Here is a 20,021-nt window from a genome sequence, read left to right on the forward strand (position 1 = left end):
TCGCGTGTAAATCCGCGCTGAGGAGCAGTTGAATCCAGTCTGTAGATCGGTGGTCTACCAGTTGATCGTGTTATCGTTGATATGTTATGTGTGGTAACACTCCAAATAGGATCGGTAGCCCTTTTTTTACCGCCTTCAAGCTCTCCTGGTTCATATAGATATCTAACAGTGACATCGCCAAGAATCGGCTTAGAAACGCTATTTATTTTTAATTTTCCGGGTATATACTCGTATTTAATCGCGTCGCTGGGCTTCATGTTGATTACTCGGGTAATCTCGTTATTTAACGCTAAAATTACACCTGGCAACCTTTTAACCCATTCACGAGATCGTTTTTCTTGGATGAATTCCTTCGCGTATTGATATCCAAATAACCGTTCAGCGAGAGTCCGATTGAATCGTTCAACAATTGCCTGATCACGATGTAGCGCAGTATGACCTCGTCGTATCGCGACGCTATGATGTTTCAGCGTTGATAAAACAGCGCCGCGAAATTCACTACCAGGATCAACTTGTAATAGATTTGGCCAGCGCAGAGGACCTCTTCGATAAATCCGCTCAAACGCATCGGCTACTTCAGTTGCTGACTTTGTTTTCAATGGTTCCGCTTGTTTGTATCGACTCGCAACATCAACTACGGTTAGCGCGTATTTGTAACCGTTGTCATGCGGCAGAAATAGTATATCAGCCTGATGAACTTCATTAGGTACGCTGACATCAAAGCGCGAGAAGTTGATTTGTTTAGGCAGTGGTAGATAGATTTGCCATATAGCCTGTTTGGATAACCAATTAGCCGCAGTGGTCTTTGTTACCTTTGCAGCGCTTGCAAGCTTACCAATTGCGGCCTTCCCCTTCCAGTATCCTCTCGGAGAATAATAGATGGAATCCATCGTTTTTCTTGGATGATTGTTATTAATTACCAGCGCCAATCATTAATTTACCTTTCATAGCCGATTTTACCAACCATGAGGCCAATTTTTCTTTGACGGATTTATCAGGAATAGCATTTAGCGCGTGAATTAATTTTACATCCGCGATATGACGCTGTTGCAGATCGCTACTTTTGTAAGCAACATCATGAGCATGACACGCCTTATCAATAGCATTTATCGGATACTCACCTGGATTGGGCTGATCCTGAGCATCGAGTCTAATATCTAATCGTGTTCCGGGGCCACAGTAGTTATATCCTGGGAGGTGTTTTTCTCCTGGATACTTTGCCCACGGTGTTCCGGGGAGTTTTGCCAATTTGGCTGCGATGTCACCTCCTCGCTTTTTTTTAAAACATCTCCGGGTCTAATAGAAATAAATCTAAATTTCTTTGTACCGCATTGTACACACTTACCAGTAAGCGCCGATCTGTTATTTCTTGTCGTAACGGTTGTCATATCATTTGTGCCAGTACGCACTCTACACTTCACACAATATAGATCCATAATTTATGTATAGAGATATGAATATAATTGATTTTTCGGCGACTAAAACAAGAGAACCAGTTAAGCATGTTGCAGCGTTACCAAACTCGATCCGGATGATTATCATCGGACCATCTGGATCCGGCAAGACGCAATTGTTACTCAATTTAATAATGAGATGGATGAAGTGGGATAAGTTGTATTTGGTTGCTCCTAGCGTAGATGATCAACGATGCTACGAGGTGTTGAAAGATTTCAACGAGAATGCATCAGCGATCGCTAAAAAGAATGTTATTGAGTTTATTACGGATATCAATGATGCACCGGGTATTGATGATATTGATGGCGACGTTAACAATCTAGTCGTGTACGATGATGTTATGTTAGACAATCAAAAGAACCCAGCTAGGATATTTTCCAGAGGCAGGCATAAAAACACTGACGTGATATATGTCACTCAACGATACACTCAGATTCCAAAAGTAATTAGAGACAACTGTAATATTCTTGCTGTATTCAACGGCGTTGATACACACACGCTACGAAATATTTGGCAGACATGGTGCGGCGGTGACATGGACTTTAATGTTTTTCGAAACTTTTTTAGTCATGCTCAGTCGACCCCACATGGATTCATAACGATAAATTTACATGATCCTCGGACACGATATCGTATCGGACTTGACCAAATATTCGGTTAGTTGTAAATAATTTTCATTGTAAATAACCACTTAGCAGCAGAGGGGGCGATGACATCGACGCGGTCGTCGATGTGCTTACCGGACGCTGACGACGCTGGGGATCGGCGCGCAGAAGGTGTTAATTAAACCAAATGACGTCACCATCGTGTAAGATGGACCGACGTCGTTTTTTTTTTACCAGGCGCTGACGACACTAGATCGTTGAGTGCAGAAAGTAATAATTAAGCAAAATAACGATTGGACAAAATGTCCGATTCGCCCCCTCTGCTGCTGTTCATCACTATCAAGATTTGTCCTTCTTTGCCATGTTGAGATAAGTAATATTTTAGTTTTACCAGTATTTACCAACATGCCATTACATGTGCACCAGTTTTCCAGTTTGTTTATGGCATTCTTTAAAGAAATTTCTAGTTCATGCTTTGTGTTTTGGATGTCTGACAATGTTGTGTCATCTGCAAAGAGATCTGTAGATGATATTGAGTCTCTTAGTAAAAGTGGTAGGTCATTAATAAATAAAATGAATAGTAATGGACCTAGAATTGAGCCTTGTGGTACTCCATATCTAATTGTTTCAGGTTCAGACAGAACATTATTTATGTAAACATGTGTTCTCTCACTTAAGTAACACTGGTAGATTATAATATTTCAGTGTGATGTTTTACTAGGGTGTATAGATGACAATGATTGTTTCAAACCTTGAATGTGGTGCCCAATTTGATGTGAAGATGGAAGTGATGAGATTTCATTCAGGAAACAATACAGCTAAAACCTATCTTATCAAAACTATTAATTTAAGAAAAAACATGTCAACATCATAAATTTTACAACTTTTAAAAAGTTCTGCTAAAATCTTTAAGAATTTAAACAAGATGAAATGCTTTAAAACTTTTAAAAAAATCAAATATGCATATATCTGGTATCTTCAGGAGAGGCCCTGAGTGGCCGGGTGGTCTAAAGCGTTCACTTACGAATCACTGCCATCTCACCTCTGTCTGCGTCGGTTCGAGTCTCGGATTTGGCTAATGTGGTTATGTGAGAAAGCTTGCCAGTAGCTTCTCGTGGGTCGGTGGTTCTTTCTGGGTTTATTCCGGGTTCTTCCTCCACCATTAATACTGGTCGCCATGTATAGCCTATCATGTGCTGAAAAATGGCGTTAAACCGTACAACAACAACAACAAAAAAAGCTATCTTCAGGTATCTCATTTAAAACAGTGTTTCCAAAATGGATTAATGAGTGCTTTTTAATTCCAGTGAATAATAATTTGAAGGAGAAAAAAATCAACCAGAATTAAAAGCTGAACACAAAAATTCTTCTCTGGATGTTTAGGCAAGAATGAGTAATTCTTAGATAAACAAGCTTATATACCCCTCTACTTGACCTAGATTGCAATTATCATTTTCTGAAAATACTCCGTTGACTTAATGGAAACTTCCATTCTAGAAGTTTCTAAATTCAGAATCAAGACTGTAAACATTAAACTCAGATTTAAATAAACATTTAACTCCAATGATAATGATCTGCATATTTAATCCACACTCATAGAGAAAATTTTAGCTACGTATGCTGTTGTTACTTGTCAGGTACACCTTGGGCTTGAATTAGGACAAGGTCTGGTACAGAATACAGATGTACATAATGCATAATCATGGAGAAAAGCCAATAAATAATATAAATTAAATACGCATGACACAAATAAAAAAAAAATTACACCTCATTTTCTTAACAACTTCTGAACAGAATTGTTCCCAATTTTACAGAAAGCACTTTTTCATGACAGGCTTGTTCATCTGCCCTCAACTATGGCCATGCTTACTGAAAAATAGAAGAACCTCTGTGTGAAATAATTAGTTCTCCTAAAAGAAAAAGCATTGGAACTGGACCAAACTGGACAGAAAACATCCTGACATGTTGGCCGTACAGTTTTGTACATTTTATATATGACCATCACTACCAAACATTAATAAGGAAATTAACTTGGAACAATTTTGTGTCAGAAGCCACTAAACAAAACTTGAGCAAATTTAAAAGAAATCACAACCTGGATGTCTTTCAAGTTTGTATAAATAATGCCAACCAGTTGTCAGGTATGGCTGGTATTTTTAAAAATAGAATATGTTTGAAACAGCTTGTTGAAATAATTGTTCAAATGAATTTAACCAAATTTGACACAAAGTATTATAGCTTTAAAGGCCTATCAGGTTTTGTTCCAGTCATGACAATCCACCATCATATAGGGATACATTTAAACAACTTTATCAAAGGTATTTGCTAGAGTGTGTAGAAAAAATAATTTCCCCACTGCCTGTCATTTCACCCAAATACTCAGAAAGAGAGAAGTTGGCTTTGTCTTTTCTCGAGTTAATGTTGTATCCCTCCTCTAACCCATCCCTTTGCCATTGAATGCTCATAAATGGAGTACAATACAAATTCTAGTTTGTTCTTTTGTTCATTGTACAGTTCCAACATCATATTTTCATGCTTTTGATCAAATATTGTCATTGTATTGAATTTATTTGCCTGCAGTTATTTGATTTTATTTATTCAATCTTGATTTGAAATGGTGTTCTATGGTGTTGAATCACAGATACATGATAGGTAGTGTGTGTGTGTGAGGTTTAGATTTTTAACGTAGCTTTAACAATTTTTCAGTCATATCGCTATGATGTTTGCAGTGTGACAGTTTATAGTCTAATCACTGGGGCATCATGCAGCAGACATGTAGCATGATGTCCCATTCAGTCACATTAGCCTGACACCAAGCCAACCAGTCCAAGCACTAACCAGTTACTGCTGTGTGCCAAGCAAGGCAGCTATTTGCAAGTCTTTTGGTATGACTTGGCTGGGGTTCGAACCCACGACCTCCTGCATCTGAGGCAGGTGCTCTAACCATTAGGCCACCAGGGCGGTCCATGATAGGTAGACTTAAAGGATTAATTTGTTGTAAACTCCATTTGTATGTTGTCCGTGTTCAACCAGGGTTGAGAGTACTGACTGCCTGACTATCCCACATTTATTAGCGTTGGGAATATTGTAGTACCAAATGTCCGCCAAACCATCTTTTCATGCAACCATAGCAGGGACACACATAATGTTTGTAATATGTGCAGTTTAAAGTTGATTACCCTTTGTGATTTTGAATGGGAAGATAATTATTCATTCATAGTTAATGTCAGTCCATGTATAAAATACTATATAATTAACTCATTCATGATTACAAAAGAGAGAATGTGGCTGCATTAACAGCAGTGTGAAGACACACTCTCTCTCTCTCCTTGTTGGCAGTTGAAGAAGTCTGTAATCACTGTATAAATGTTGCTCATAATCTAATTTATATTTTGTACATATGAACTTTCATAGGTGTTTGTTTTTGCTTCTTTTAAATCACTTCCTTCTATGTTTTGTATGTACATGTATATTGTTCCAATACGTGAAGTCTTTGACAAATCGTTTAGCAGACATTTTGGTGGAGTGGAGGACGTTGATAATTCCATATTCTTATGGGGGTTTTGTGTGTTGCTGGTAATGTAATATGGGCTGTTATTTGCAGGTGCTCTATCCTTCTGTTACATCTGTTTGTTGGCTAACCTGTCCGTCTGTTCATAAAACATTTTCATTTCTAGAGCATTGACCTGAACCCATTCAACAAATTTTAACGAAACTTAGTACATCAGTCAGTCTATTTTGTATGGGTGTCTTGAGTTTTAGAAATTGAATATATTTATTGTTTCAGTTCAAATAAAGTATAGCATAAATAGTACGAATCAAGGAAGTAGTATAAAATGTAGATCTGCACCACAGGAGTCATTACATAAGCTGGGCACTAGGGAGATGTGTCATCTCTAAGTAGGGCACTAGGGAGATGTGTCGTCTCTAAGTAGGGCACTAGGGAGATGTGTCGTCAGTAAGTAGGGCACTAGGGAGATGTGTCATCTCTAAGTAGGGCACTAGGGAGATGTGTCATCTCTAAGTAGGGCACTAGGGAGATGTGTCATCTCTAAGTAGGGCACTAGGGAGATGTGTCATCTCTAAGTAGGGCACTAGGGAGATGTATTGTCTCTAAGTAGGGCACTAGGGAGATGTGTCGTCTTTAAATAGGGCACTAGGGAGATGTATTGTCTCTAAGTAGGGCACTAGGGAGATGTGTCATCTCTAAGTAGGGCACTAGGGAGATGTATCATCTCTAAGTAAGGCACTAGGGAGATGTGTCATCTCTAAGTAGGGCACTAGGGAGATGTGTCGTCTCAAGATGACATATTAAATTTACAAAAGACAAAAAGAAATTGTGACATCATTAGTGGACTTTTGCATGCACAGACCTTAGAGAAGGTTGTAATTTGTTCTTTTCTTTTCCATCATGTCATACATGGAAGTAACTAATGGTTTCTTTTCAAGGAATTTCTGCAGTTCACATTGGAGCAAAAGTTTACGAGCAAATGCCAGGACACATATCTGTTTTGCCGTGACAACTATCGATTCAAATACCGCATTGACTTCAAAAGCATGAAGCAGATAAATATGGAAACAGATAAGGAACGGAAACTTATGCGACGCCCTTTGTTTGTGTCTGCAGAGGATGTGGAATTTAAGCATTAGTAAGTTGGGTTGACTTTTATAATTATTATTATTATTATTACTATTATTATTTTATCCAGTGTCACAGTCTGAATGAATGACTTAATTGGGTACAGGTAATTTTAGAGTTGTGATTTCTCTGACTATATGGGTGAAAGTACTGCTTCAGCACTGAGATAATACAGGAACATGCATGATTGGTGAAAGTACTGCTTCAGCACTGAGATAATACAGGAACATGCATGATTGGTGAAAGTACTGCTTCAGCACTGAGATAATACAGGAACATGCATGATTGGTGAAAGTACTGCTTCAGCACTGAGATAATACAGGAACATGCATGATTGGTGAAAGTACTGCTTCAGCACTGAGATAATACAGGAACATGCATGATTGGTGAAAGTACTGCTTCAGCACTGAGATAATACAGGAACATGCATGATTGGTGAAAGTACTGCTTCAGCACTGAGATAATACAGGAACATGCATGATTGGTGAAAGTACTGCTTCAGCACTGAGATAATACAGGAACATGCATGATTGGTGAAAGTACTGCTTCAGCACTGAGATAATACAGGAACATGCATGATTGGTGAAAGTACTGCATCAGCACTGAGATAATACAGGAACATGCATGATTGGTGAAAGTACTGCTTCAGCACTGAGATAATACAGGAACATGCATGATTGGTGAAAGTACTGCTTCAGCACTGAGATAATACAGGAACATGCATGATTGGTGAAAGTACTGCTTCATCACTGAGATAATACAGGAACATGCATGATTGTGACATTACTACTCAGTACTTGATAGTTATTATTAGTGTTGTTATTGTTGTTTTAGGGTTTAACGTCATTTTTCAGCACACGATAGGCTATAAATGGCGACCAGTATTAATGGTGGAGGAAGAACCCAGGAAAACCCGGGAAAAAACCACCAACCCACGAGAAGCTACTGGCAAGCTTTCTCACATACCCACATAGGCTGAATCCGAGACTTGAACCCACGCAGACAGAGGTGAGATGGCAGTGATCCATAATGAAGAGCGCTTTAGACCACTCGGCCACTTGGGGCCCCTGTTATTATGAAATTACTAACTTGATACTTAATGATTATTAGTTACTAAAACATGTGGATGAGAGACATTAATTGAATCAGAGAAATTTATATGTGTACGGGCTTTAATAGATGATCAAAACATAATTGATTTCTAAAAGTGCCAAGTTGAATGCTGTACTGCAAGAGCTTGGATCAGTAAATAAAGCACCAAACCGACATATACTATTCAGGTTATGCCATTATGGTCACTTTAAATAGATTCAGATTTTCGATTTTTATGAAATTTTATATAGGCAAACAGCAGCTTGAAAACCAGTATATTTAGACCACTGAAGCTTTTGTAATGTCTGGAAATAGTTCTTTAGTGAAAGCTTATGCAAGCTCTTGGGTCACAATAGCAGTTGAATAGTGATCAATCAGAAATCCTCTGCTGCTTTAACCCTGGTTCTTCTTACAAAGTTAATTGACGATTTAGACTTCTGTGCCTAAAATTTTTATCAAATGTGATCAAATTGTATTGTGGCTGTCAAATTCTTATAAATTCCCATAAATTTAAAGATTCCTAAAAAATATATTTTACTGTTTTATACATAATTCTTGTAAATTCATAAATTTGTCAGTTATGGAAATAGCAAATGTTAAAATGTTCATTTATTTTGATAAATTGTATCATTTGAATTAAACGTTTTAGTTTTTCCCTTATTTATTGTCAATTATTTGCTTGACTGCAGATATCAAGAATTCATTTTCAGCATATAATATTTGCACATTAATTTAGAATATTCGTAAAAGTATTTGTGTAATTTTGATGATCATGTGCTACATAATCTAACCCAACATATACTTGATTTCAAAAATCTATTTCAACTTAAAGTTAAAAACCAGGACAGCAGGAGACCTTTTGTTAATTAGAGCTTTCCTTTCCAAATTTGCCAAGCATCTGTTGAAGAAATTTCCATCTGGAAACAAAATCCTAACACCTTTAGGGTGTCTTAATCCATGAAGAAATGTCAGAGTGTATCTGTAATCCAAGAGATGGCCATGCAGCTTGTAGTTTTCCAGTTTGATAAGGACTAATTATACATTGTTCAAAAGTCAGAGTGCGTATGTGATCCAAGAGATGGCCAGGCATCTTGTAGTTTTCAAGTTTGACAAGGGCCAATTATACATTATTCAAAAGTCAGAGTGAATCTTTGATAGAAATCCAAGACATGAACAGAAACATCTTGTTTCCAGTTTGATAAGGTCCAGTAATGCATTGTTTAAAATTACTTCCATCCAATGATATGAATTTCCTATTTTGGTATTTTTGCCATGAATAAGTGAAATATATGTATTTGCAACTTTACTTAGTTGCTTTGGAAATACTTTTGGTCAGGATTTTTAGTGCAAACTTTTTGTCATTCAGACATTTGAGGTATTGTTTGATAATTTGTTGATAGTATTTGATAAGTCTTGCCTCCTATTTGCTGAATGTATTTCACAAGTCTTGCCTCCTATTTCCTAATTGGAACCATAGACATTACAATAAAGATAAATAGTCTTTTGAGCTCCCTTACCTCTTTAAAATTTTAACACCTATACTTTTATTTAAAATTTGGCGCAAATACAAATGAAAGATCTGGCTGAAGTACAGATTTATATAAGGATGGATAAACATATATTAAAAAAATATTGTCATTTGTTGGTGATGCATAATGCATACTCTAAACATGTCAAAGACGGAATGATGTCAGAAATTCAGATTGTGCTATCAGGTAATCCATTGGAATCTCATTATTCAGGAAATATACCATGGGAACATACTGCTTTAATAATAAAAGATAAGAACACTCCCTCTACCCATACTGACATCTTTGTATCGATCTTTTTTACAGCCCAGAGAAGATTTCCACCCCTACAGGAGTTGCCATACCTTTACCAGCTGGCTGGGTTCCATGGGATCAAGCACATGACTTTGAACTAGTGGAGCTGAAACAAGATTCTGTAGAATTGAAAAAGGTGGAAAGCTTGTTCTTCAGTACTCTTCAACCCCAGGAGTTTCGTATCAGCTATATCTGTAGAGTACAGAATATGAAGTTATGGAGGGCCTATGATGAGTTAGTATCATTCACTTTTGTATGAAACACTTGTATGAACTTTAGAGAGGTGGGGGCATTGACGTAACAGTTCAGTCTAAAGCACTGATCATGCCAGAATCATCTAACTTGTGTATATATTGTGCTATATAAGCCAGGTGAACCTCATGTTGGTGGATTATTGTAAAACTTGGTAAACATTATTGTCATCATCATCATCAGATGTGCATTTGGACTGTTATGACTACGATCTTAAACTAAATACGGAAAGGAGCAAAACCAAAATGTTTTGTAAAACTTAACAAATAATTTAATTCTAAAATTAAAATTGATCAGGAACTTATGGTATTATGAATTAAATCCAAAACAATCCTGAAAGTTCTATCACAAGTCCTAAAGAATAGTTCCAAATGAATTCCATGTCTGAAATATGCTGGTGTACCAATATCTTTGAATATGCTGAAGTTCCAACTGTCTTAATGTTTGACAGTGGTGTTGTCGAAAGCTGTTTTGAATAAATGTACAGTAATCAAAAATGTTGCTTTAGTCCAGAGTCAATGAGTTCTTTGTTATACAAGTGAATAATTCAAGTAACATAGCAAACTGGGAACTAGGAAACAAAATAATGGTTCAGATCATAGTAGACCACAGATAATACCTTTATCTGTTTATATTCCTGCATAAATGTTGCATTTCCTCAAGCATTAAATCAAAATCACAAAAGTTTCTTCTTATGATCTCACTGCTCCGGTGGTCTAGTGGTTAGAGCATTTGCATCTGCTGCAGGAGGCCACGGGTTCGAATGCCGGTCAAGTCATACCAAAGACTTATGAAATTGGAACTAGCAGCTGCCGTGCTTGGCACTTAGCATGAAGAGGTTAATGCTAGGACTGGTGTCAGGATAATATGACTGGGTGGGACATGATGCTACATGTCTGCAGCTTGATTCCCCAGTGATAGACATCACTATTAACTATCACATTGCAGATATCATAGCGATATGACTGAAAAATTGTTACAGCTATGTTAAAAATCCAAAATCACACACACACTCACTTTTATGATCTCTTTGCATGTTATACATCTCCATGACTCAATTACGACTCTATTTCGCAATTCATCCTACGTGACTTGCATCACAACACAACCCATCAGGCTTAAACCGCAACACAACCCACATGACTTAATCATCCAGTGTGAAATTACCCCAAACTTGTCAACAGGTTCATTATGTAGAACACAAAAACAATCAAATAATCTATTTTAGCCCATTGCAATCTACAGTCATGGACCAAATATTAAAGACACAATAGAACTATACAACAGAGATTGCATCAGTTGATAAATGTAGGTAGGATTTTCATTGGTCAGAATATAACCATGTGATCAAACCCAGTTGCTTTTATTTTCTGTAAAAATTATGGAGAACTACTATTTACTAAGTTCTATAAATAGAGTCACGTGCAAAGTAACTAATGTAAACGCTGAACTGGAAGGCTTGCACACCTTAAAACGAAATAAAAATGGTGGTTTTACATTTTATTTAGAAAATTGAATACATTGATTTGACAGAATCAGATAACACATCTTTTTATTATTTCTGAATATAAATATTTCTGTATTTGACTAGATTTGACAAAAAACACTGGGAAAATCAAAATCTGCCAAGAAGAACATTGGAGTAGCCATAGTGGCACTTTCATTGTGGCTCATTACAAATAAATTTAAAACTATAGACAAATGGATATAGGGATTGGGATGGGCTTAAAGATTGACAATATAATAATTGGACTCACAGTCCTACAATGTGAGATGCTGACCATGATAGTTACGATGTGGGGGTTGATGGGAAATAAATCTGCTACTCCCCCCATCATAACTGTCGGGGTCGATGTCTTGCACAGTTTGACTATTGAACCCCCATCACAATAACCATTTACCAATATTCTTAACTTCATTAGTAAGTAGCCCCTATAGGAAGCTTAAAATGTTAAAGAACATGAAGATAGGTTTAAAGAAACAAAAATTGGTTACGTGGCTGAACAGTATTGATTGGTCCAAATCACTGTGAACTCATGAAAGCATCAGATCCAAGAGTAATTTCTTTGTCAAAGAAAACACCACATCCTTTGGTTTGAATATTGAACTTATCACATATGCCTATTTAGATCAGAGATTAAGATCATGCTGTAGAATGTTCAAAACCTTAGATCGCCTACCATTGGTAGAATTTGTTTGATGGTGATGTAGCTATTACATTACAGATGGAGAATCCCACATTCTGTAAATAGCTACGAAGCAGATGCCCTCAACAAGAATTCATATGCTTAAATAAGGCTTGAAAACTGATGTGAAATATTTTTGCAAAATCAAAATAAATATTTTTTTTATATAAAGAATTGCAATTATAAGAGTTTTTTTTAAAAATCTGAGTCTATCATGGTATAAGCTGTCAGTTGCTGACTTGCACATTATTTGCTGTATAATTTGGCAACTGACAGTTTATACCATGATAAACAGATTTTTTAAAAAAAACTCTTAAATAATCACACAATATTTTAAAGAGTTACTGCAGTTATTAAATAAGTTTCAGATTTTGTGAACTCGGCTCGTTGTGCATTGATTGATGGATTTCTTGTTTACTGGGTACATCTTATAAATATTATTTGAGGTTGTGTATATTGACCAAGCTCTTTCATTGATCTTATGTATAATGTGATTTCTGTAAATAATAGAAGATTCAATATACTTCACACAGGACATGCATGGAAAGTAATATATTTAAAGTGATATAATCAGCCCTTGATAATCTGCTATTAAATATTTAAATACTATTTTGCATTTACGCATTTCATTACATCAGAAACTGTAATATTGTAGTCTCAGTTTACATCAGTTAAAAGTGAGATTCCATAATCTCCTACTTCCTACTCTCTTATTTCTTTGGTAGATTATTACAGTGAAAATCTAGTCCTATATATAAAAATTGGAGCATTTTTTGTACCTATCATATGTTTACAAAACATTATGTTTAACTCAAAGAAGTATTACTATCTGTTCTACAACTCTGATTTTTGTGAGGCGAGTATTATGATCTGAAAACAACCAACATGCAGTCTCTCTCTCTGTCTCTTTCTCTCCATTTTCTGAAAAATGTTAGAGTAATTACAATCCCAGATGTAAATTTTCATTACAGACTCAATACAAAGATATGAAAGATTCATTTTGAAATAAAGAAAACCGATTGTATAGCACTTTTATTAAAGTTATCCAGCGGCAGAAGACTTTTGCTATATGCATTAATGCCAAAATTAATTTTAAATGTTTTGCTTTATATATCACTAGAAACCAGTGTTTGTCGGAATTATCAAAGCTTAACCTCGTTGCGTTTCTCATTTGATGTTAGAAGTCCTGAATCATTTATCACAAACTATCCCAATGCAGTTTTCTGTGACAACAAAGAACATTTTCATTCAGAAGCTAATGTTCATTTGGAAACATTAGTGCTAAAAAAGAAAGAAAGGTTGAAACTTGGCATCAAAGGTGCCAGTAGGATGTTCTCCACTGACCATTATCATTTTTAAAGTTGGTGGATAAAAAAACAAAAAATCATTTTATGAAGCCACGTTATTCTTCTTCAGTAAAGTGTTAGAAAGAGTAATGACATTCATTTACATGTCAGTACGTCTTTATGTCTCACATAATTCATCATTTGTAACCTCTTTTGGTCATAACTATCATCACTCTCATACTTATAATTCCTGCATGTGGCTTTGAAAGGGCTCTGTCTTCATTCAGTCTCATACTTATAATTCCTGCATGTGGCTTTGAAAGGGCTCTGTCTTCATTCAGTCTCATACTTATAATTCCTGCATGTGGCTTTGAAAGGGCTCTGTCTTCATTCAGTCTCATACTTATAATTCCTGCATGTGGCTTTGAAAGGGCTCTGTCTTCATTCAGTCTCATACTTATAATTCCTGCATGTGGCTTTGAAAGGGCTCTGTCTTCATTCAGTCTCATACTTATAATTCCTGCATGTGGCTTTGAAAGGGCTCTGTCTTCATTCAGTCTCATACTTATAATTCCTGCATGTGGCTTTGAAAGGGCTCTGTCTTACATTCAATCTCATACTTATAATTCCTGCATGTAGCTTTGAAAGGGCTCTGTCTTACATTCAGTCTCATACTTATAATTCCTGCATGTGGCTTTGAAAGGGCTCTGTCTTACATTCAGTCTCATACTTTTAATTCCTGCATGTGGCTTTGAAAGGGCTCTGTCTTCATTCAGTCTCATACTTATATTCCTGCATGTGGCTTTGAAAGGGCTCTGTCTTCATTTAGTCTCATACTTATAATTCCTGCATGTGGCTTTGAAAGGGCTCTGTCTTCATTCAGTCTCATACTTATAACTCCTGCATGTGGCTTTGAAAGGGCTCTGTCTTACATTCAGTCTCATACTTATATTCCTGCATGTGGCTTTGAAAGGGCTCTGTCTTACATTCAGTCTCATAATTATAATTCCTGCATGTGGCTTTGAAAGGGCTCTGTCTTCATTCAGTCTCATACTTATAACTCCTGCATGTGGCTTTGAAAGGGCTCTGTCTTACATTCAGTCTCATACTTATAATTCCTGCATGTGGCTTTGAAAGGGCTCTGTCTTCATTCAGTCTCATACTTATATTCCTGCATGTGGCTTTGAAAGGGCTCTGTCTTCATTTAGTCTCATACTTATAATTCCTGCATGTGGCTTTGAAAGGGCTCTGTCTTCATTCAGTCTCATACTTATAATTCCTGCATGTGGCTTTGAAAGGGCTCTGTCTTACATTCAGTCTCATACTTATATTCCTGCATGTGGCTTTGAAAGGGCTCTGTCTTACATTCAGTCTCATACTTATAATTCCTGTATGTGGCTTTGAAAGGGCTCTGTCTTACATTCAGTCTCATACTTATATTCCTGCATGTGGCTTTGAAAGGGCTCTGTCTTACATTCAGTCTCATAATTATAATTCCTGCATGTGGCTTTGAAAGGGCTCTGTCTTCATTCAGTCTCATACTTATAACTCCTGCATGTGGCTTTGAAAGGGCTCTGTCTTACATTCAGTCTCATACTTATAATTCCTGCATGTGGCTTTGAAAGGGCTCTGTCTTCATTCAGTCTCATACTTATATTCCTGCATGTGGCTTTGAAAGGGCTCTGTCTTCATTTAGTCTCATACTTATAATTCCTGCATGTGGCTTTGAAAGGGCTCTGTCTTCATTCAGTCTCATACTTATAATTCCTGCATGTGGCTTTGAAAGGGCTCTGTCTTCATTCAGTCTCATACTTATAACTCCTGCATGTGGCTTTGAAAGGGCTCTGTCTTACATTCAGTCTCATACTTATAATTCCTGCATGTGGCTTTGAAAGGGCTCTGTCTTACATTCAGTCTCATACTTATATTCCTGCATGTGGCTTTGAAAGGGCTCTGTCTTACATTCAGTCTCATAATTATAATTCCTGCATGTGGCTTTGAAAGGGCTCTGTCTTCATTCAGCCTAATAGATTATTTACCTGCATTTGGCTTTGAAAGGGCTCTGTCTTCATTCAGTCTGGTAGATTATTTACCTAATAAAAACTTGTGTTGCAAATCTTATCTAAAAGACAAACGCAGTAAATGATAGTTACCTTCCATGAATGTTACATGTTTGTTTTCAGGTGAAGGTTGTTGTTTTTTATTTGTTCACTGCTTTTAATAATTCATTAAAAGTTATCATGGTAATTTTATGGAAAGTAATGGGAAATTGTGAAATATTGGGAACCAGTACATCAGGCACTATAATGAAATATAATTTTTTTAAAAAGGGCATAAAAGTATTGCTTGGTGCCAAAGGGAACATACATTTTGACATGTGGATATACTTGCTGGTGCATGTAGGGACATAGCTAGGCATTTGTCTCATACAGACACAGTCATTGGGCAAAGGTTATGGTAAAATTTAAAGTTAAAAATATAACATTAAGTTAAAAAAAAGTTAACCATAAAGTTAAAATACAGTATTTCGATTTGTTTTCTACATTGTACACATCTGATGTATGTCTAAGCTTCGCCACTGATAAATACAACAAAAAATGTTTTCATAGTATGTACATAGTAAGGTACAGGTATGAAATTGACACTTGCATTGGTGTTGTTTATGACACATGGGTGTCTCACATCTGTTTGCTTAGTGTGTCAACTATCACAGTTCAATAAAGACAGTGAAGGGTACTATAAAACACTACAGCAAAATCAAAATTCATGAATGGATACCAACCAGACCCAGCGGACAACCAACACTACTGAACCCCTTTCCTCATATGTCCATGTCCATGAGTGGTCAGTCAAAAATCCACAATGTTTGTATTGTATATTTTAGATAATTGCCCTATAATTTCTACAGTTTAAATACTTTCAGCCATTAACTATTTATTATGCCTACTTTGTGTAACCTGATTTTTTTTAAACCTAGAAATATATAGAATATAATTTACTTGTATTTATTGTTACTATTCTGTGATATTAAATGAAGTATGAGAAAAGAACATAGACCAACAAGTTTTGTAAAATTCAAAATATAATATATTTCCCTAAAATAAAAAGTTAAAAATTACAAATAACATACAGAACGGTGACTGAAATCCTAACTAGTCCTAAGTTCTATACACAAGTCAAAAAGCATAGAATATTTCAAATGAGTTCAAGTGGTGTTCCAAATGAAGTTGTCTGTTGTGCTGATGTGCCAATAGTCTTGATGTATCACAATGGAATAATCTCAGATGTCTTAATGAATTCAAAATAAATACAAAACATCTATTAAATCCTAAAGTCTGAGCACATTCTAATTCCAATGAATAATTGACAAAATTCCAACTATTTTACTCCTTTAAGACATGTTTATGCCAGGAAGAGCACATTTTCAGTACAACATTTTTTATGAAAAAAACTAAGATGTAATTTCAGAAGCAGAATGAGGTTTGAAGAATCATTTCAAAATCACTTTGTCTTTGTTGATAAGGTCAAGTACACAAGCAGCTAACCAATCAGGAATTAGGTCAACCTGTTTCTTCAAGAAAACCCATGACCTGAACTCCTCTCATTATTATATCTACTTCTGTCCTGAAATTATGTGATATGTTTGAAGTACAAACTCACAACTATTAAGAAAATATAATAAAAATGCACATATCTTTCTAATTACAACTCGTGCAAGTCAGATATATTTTCATACCCTTGAACAGAAGTTTGATGGGTATGTTAACCCTTACCCACAGTGCTACTATGGATATTACCTCATGTTGATTTTCAGCTGTGTATTATATATATATATATATATATATATATATATATATATATATATATATATATATATATATATATATGTATGTATGTATGTATGTATGTGCATGTGTGTGTGTGTGTGTTTTTTTTTCACACTGGAAAATATTCAGTTTTTGCCTAGTAAATTATCCTATTTTTCAACGTCCTATATTTATCATATTTTTCAAGTAAGAAATTCCTTTATATATATATATATATATATATATATATATATATATATTTTACACCAAACGTTGAGTATGATCCCTGCACTGTATTTCCACCATTTTTGCCAGAGTTACATCCCTTTCTGTTGAAAGACGGGAGCAATGTATGACAGAATCGTTTGACTACAGTTAATCTTACTCATAGATTTAACATGGTCTTAAATAAGTAATTACGGACCAGTGACAGTGATTTCATGGTTTTTAGAAGAGTTATTGCCCAATTTGACCTGTGCTTGGAGAAAACTCATCTCACAGTTATTCATAATTGAGATTGTACTATTGACTCATCACTATCATTTTGTTAAAATGGTATGTCGGAGAGGCAGAGCTATATGTTTGTCAGCAAATTACCATTCATCTAGTTACCAGTTGATTAGATGGGGAGATATGAATGTCTTCTTCTCAATCCTCAATCACTATTTTTTTCTCTCTTCAACTCTTGTACTCAAATAAAAATGTCACAACTTTTTTGCTTTTGCTCTTGCCTTTGTCTCTGTCTCTGTGATACTACAATTTTCTGTGGAATTTAATTGAATCACTGCAAATATATGAATTTAATTTTACAAAAGTTTATAAACTTTTGAATAACCTTCATCTGAAGTTTGATATGAGGAAAGTTCTGAATATTAGTGTTCAGTGCAATAAAGTTCTTTATTAGTGAAAAGTACATACCAACATCCCCACACAGTTATTCATTTCCACCTCTACACACTGATTATCAAATTATTAAATGCCATTTTGAATTTGCTATTTGGTCTGTTGTTTATACACTGAAAGACTGTACTTTTAGCTACATTGTGGCTTTCAGATCATCTACCCCTCAGTAAATCTTTGATAACAGGATTTAGCCAAAAATCACATGCAGCTAAATCAAGGCTGTATGGATGAAGTAACAAAGTTTGGATGCTGTTCTCCTGCAGAAAGGCTGCCATGGCAATGGATTTATGCACCAGTGCATTGTTATGGAGTAGATGGATATTTCAGGTCCCTGTTTGTGGATGGGCAGTTTGGTAGTGTTACACAACTTTTCGCATCACTTTGGAGGAATAAAATTGTCCATTTACACTAGCAGAGCCAGGCACAGGTAGCTGGTTGACTTTTACGTTAAATAAATAATGTAAATAAAACTATCTTGAAGTCTTACTAAGTCAACTGAATTGTGGTTTCTGCTGGTCTTTCCCTGTCCAAACAAGTCTGGTTAAAAAAAATATGCACAACCCATTTTGCCCACATTTCTTATGAGCTTCGAATGAGTTTTCCGTATATTTTAAATACCTGATGAATTAATGCCTGAGATAGTACAGATATCTCCATGGTGTATATAATGCCTGAGATAGTACAGATATCTCCATGGTGTATATAATGCCTGAGATAGTACAGATATCTCCATGGTGTATGGAACATCTTCACAACAGCCACTTTCCATTCACCAATGACAGAATATGGTTCTCAAGAACATGGGTCATCATACTTGGATTTGTATCCATCTTTTAAGTGATGAAACTACACCAAAATTGTAGGATGTGATAGAGAATTTCATTAGTAAACTTACAAAGTCATCCAGAGTGGGAGACAACCCTAAGGAAATTTTATAGTATGCTCAGTAGCAAATTGTTCTCCGCCAACATTTTTAGGTCACCATCATTACCTATGGTACATCACACCTGTAGATCTACAAGGTCTGGTACAGTGTACATATAGCTTCAGGTCATTTTAAAGAATGCTATATGTCTATCAGTGTTAAATTTATTGATGGATTCAAAGAAATAAAAAGGTTATAACAAGAACTTTCAGTATTACTGGTATATATGTACAGTCCATGTTTAATGATAAGGTCACATTATCCATCATATTGTCCCAGGTTTGTTGAAAAACAAAAAACAGTCTGTTTCTGTTAACTGTGTGTAAACAAATGCAACTCATCATAGGTCATGTCAGTTTCCAATCTGAAGTGTCAGTTTTTAAGTTGAAAAATGGTGCATGGGGTTAGGTATTAAAAATAGGACAGCTACTTATCAGAATTAAACATATTTTGTTGTTACTGGCATAAAATGAATAGTTTCCTGACTGATCAGTTATATGCCTCCTTGTTTTGAAAGCCAGGCCTCACATTATACCAATAGAGGTCAAACTGACTGGTTTCAAAACCCAGTTGGGGTCCCAGGTTACTGAGTGGTGTAAGGCACTCACCATTACAGATCACTGACAATATCTCACCTTTGTCAGCTGGGGTTACAGTCTTGGCTCAGCTGATATATAGGCAAATGAGAAAGCTTGCCAGTAGCTTCCTGTGGATGAATCATGGTTCTTCCTGGGGTTTTCCCCATGTTCTTCCACCTAATATACTGGCCACGATGTATAGCCTATACTGAAAAATGGCATTAAAACCACAAACTACCATCAAACCTGTCATTCACACGTTCATATCAATGTTATTCCATGAAGATTTGCATGGGGGATATCTTGGAGAATTGCATATCTTTGTCAATTTCTGGCTGCATGACACTATTTATTATTATAATAATTTGAAGTTTTTACCACAATACTTCACATCTGATACAATGTTGAATATTAATTGCTATTTGTGTTATATTCAGTTTATTTGCATATTATGGTTGATGAGAAATAAAT

General features: G+C 35.8%; 1 protein-coding gene across 1 annotated transcript in view; it reads left to right on the forward strand.

Moving 5' to 3' along the window:
• LOC149781238 (uncharacterized) overlaps window positions 1–20,021 on the forward strand; it is a 112,881-nt gene that overhangs the window by 79,784 nt on the left and 13,076 nt on the right. Inside the window, exons 6-7 of the mRNA XM_089935318.1 lie at window positions 6,510–6,709; window positions 9,627–9,848. Of these exons, the coding sequence (XP_089791444.1) occupies window positions 6,510–6,709; window positions 9,627–9,848 (422 nt within the window). The remainder of the gene's footprint in view (window positions 1–6,509; window positions 6,710–9,626; window positions 9,849–20,021) is intronic.

Source organism: Sinohyriopsis cumingii, chromosome 15 (assembly GCF_028554795.1).
Source record: "Sinohyriopsis cumingii isolate HCF-2022 chromosome 15, ASM2855479v2, whole genome shotgun sequence".
In the NCBI taxonomy this organism is placed as follows: Eukaryota; Metazoa; Mollusca; class Bivalvia; order Unionida; family Unionidae; genus Sinohyriopsis; species Sinohyriopsis cumingii.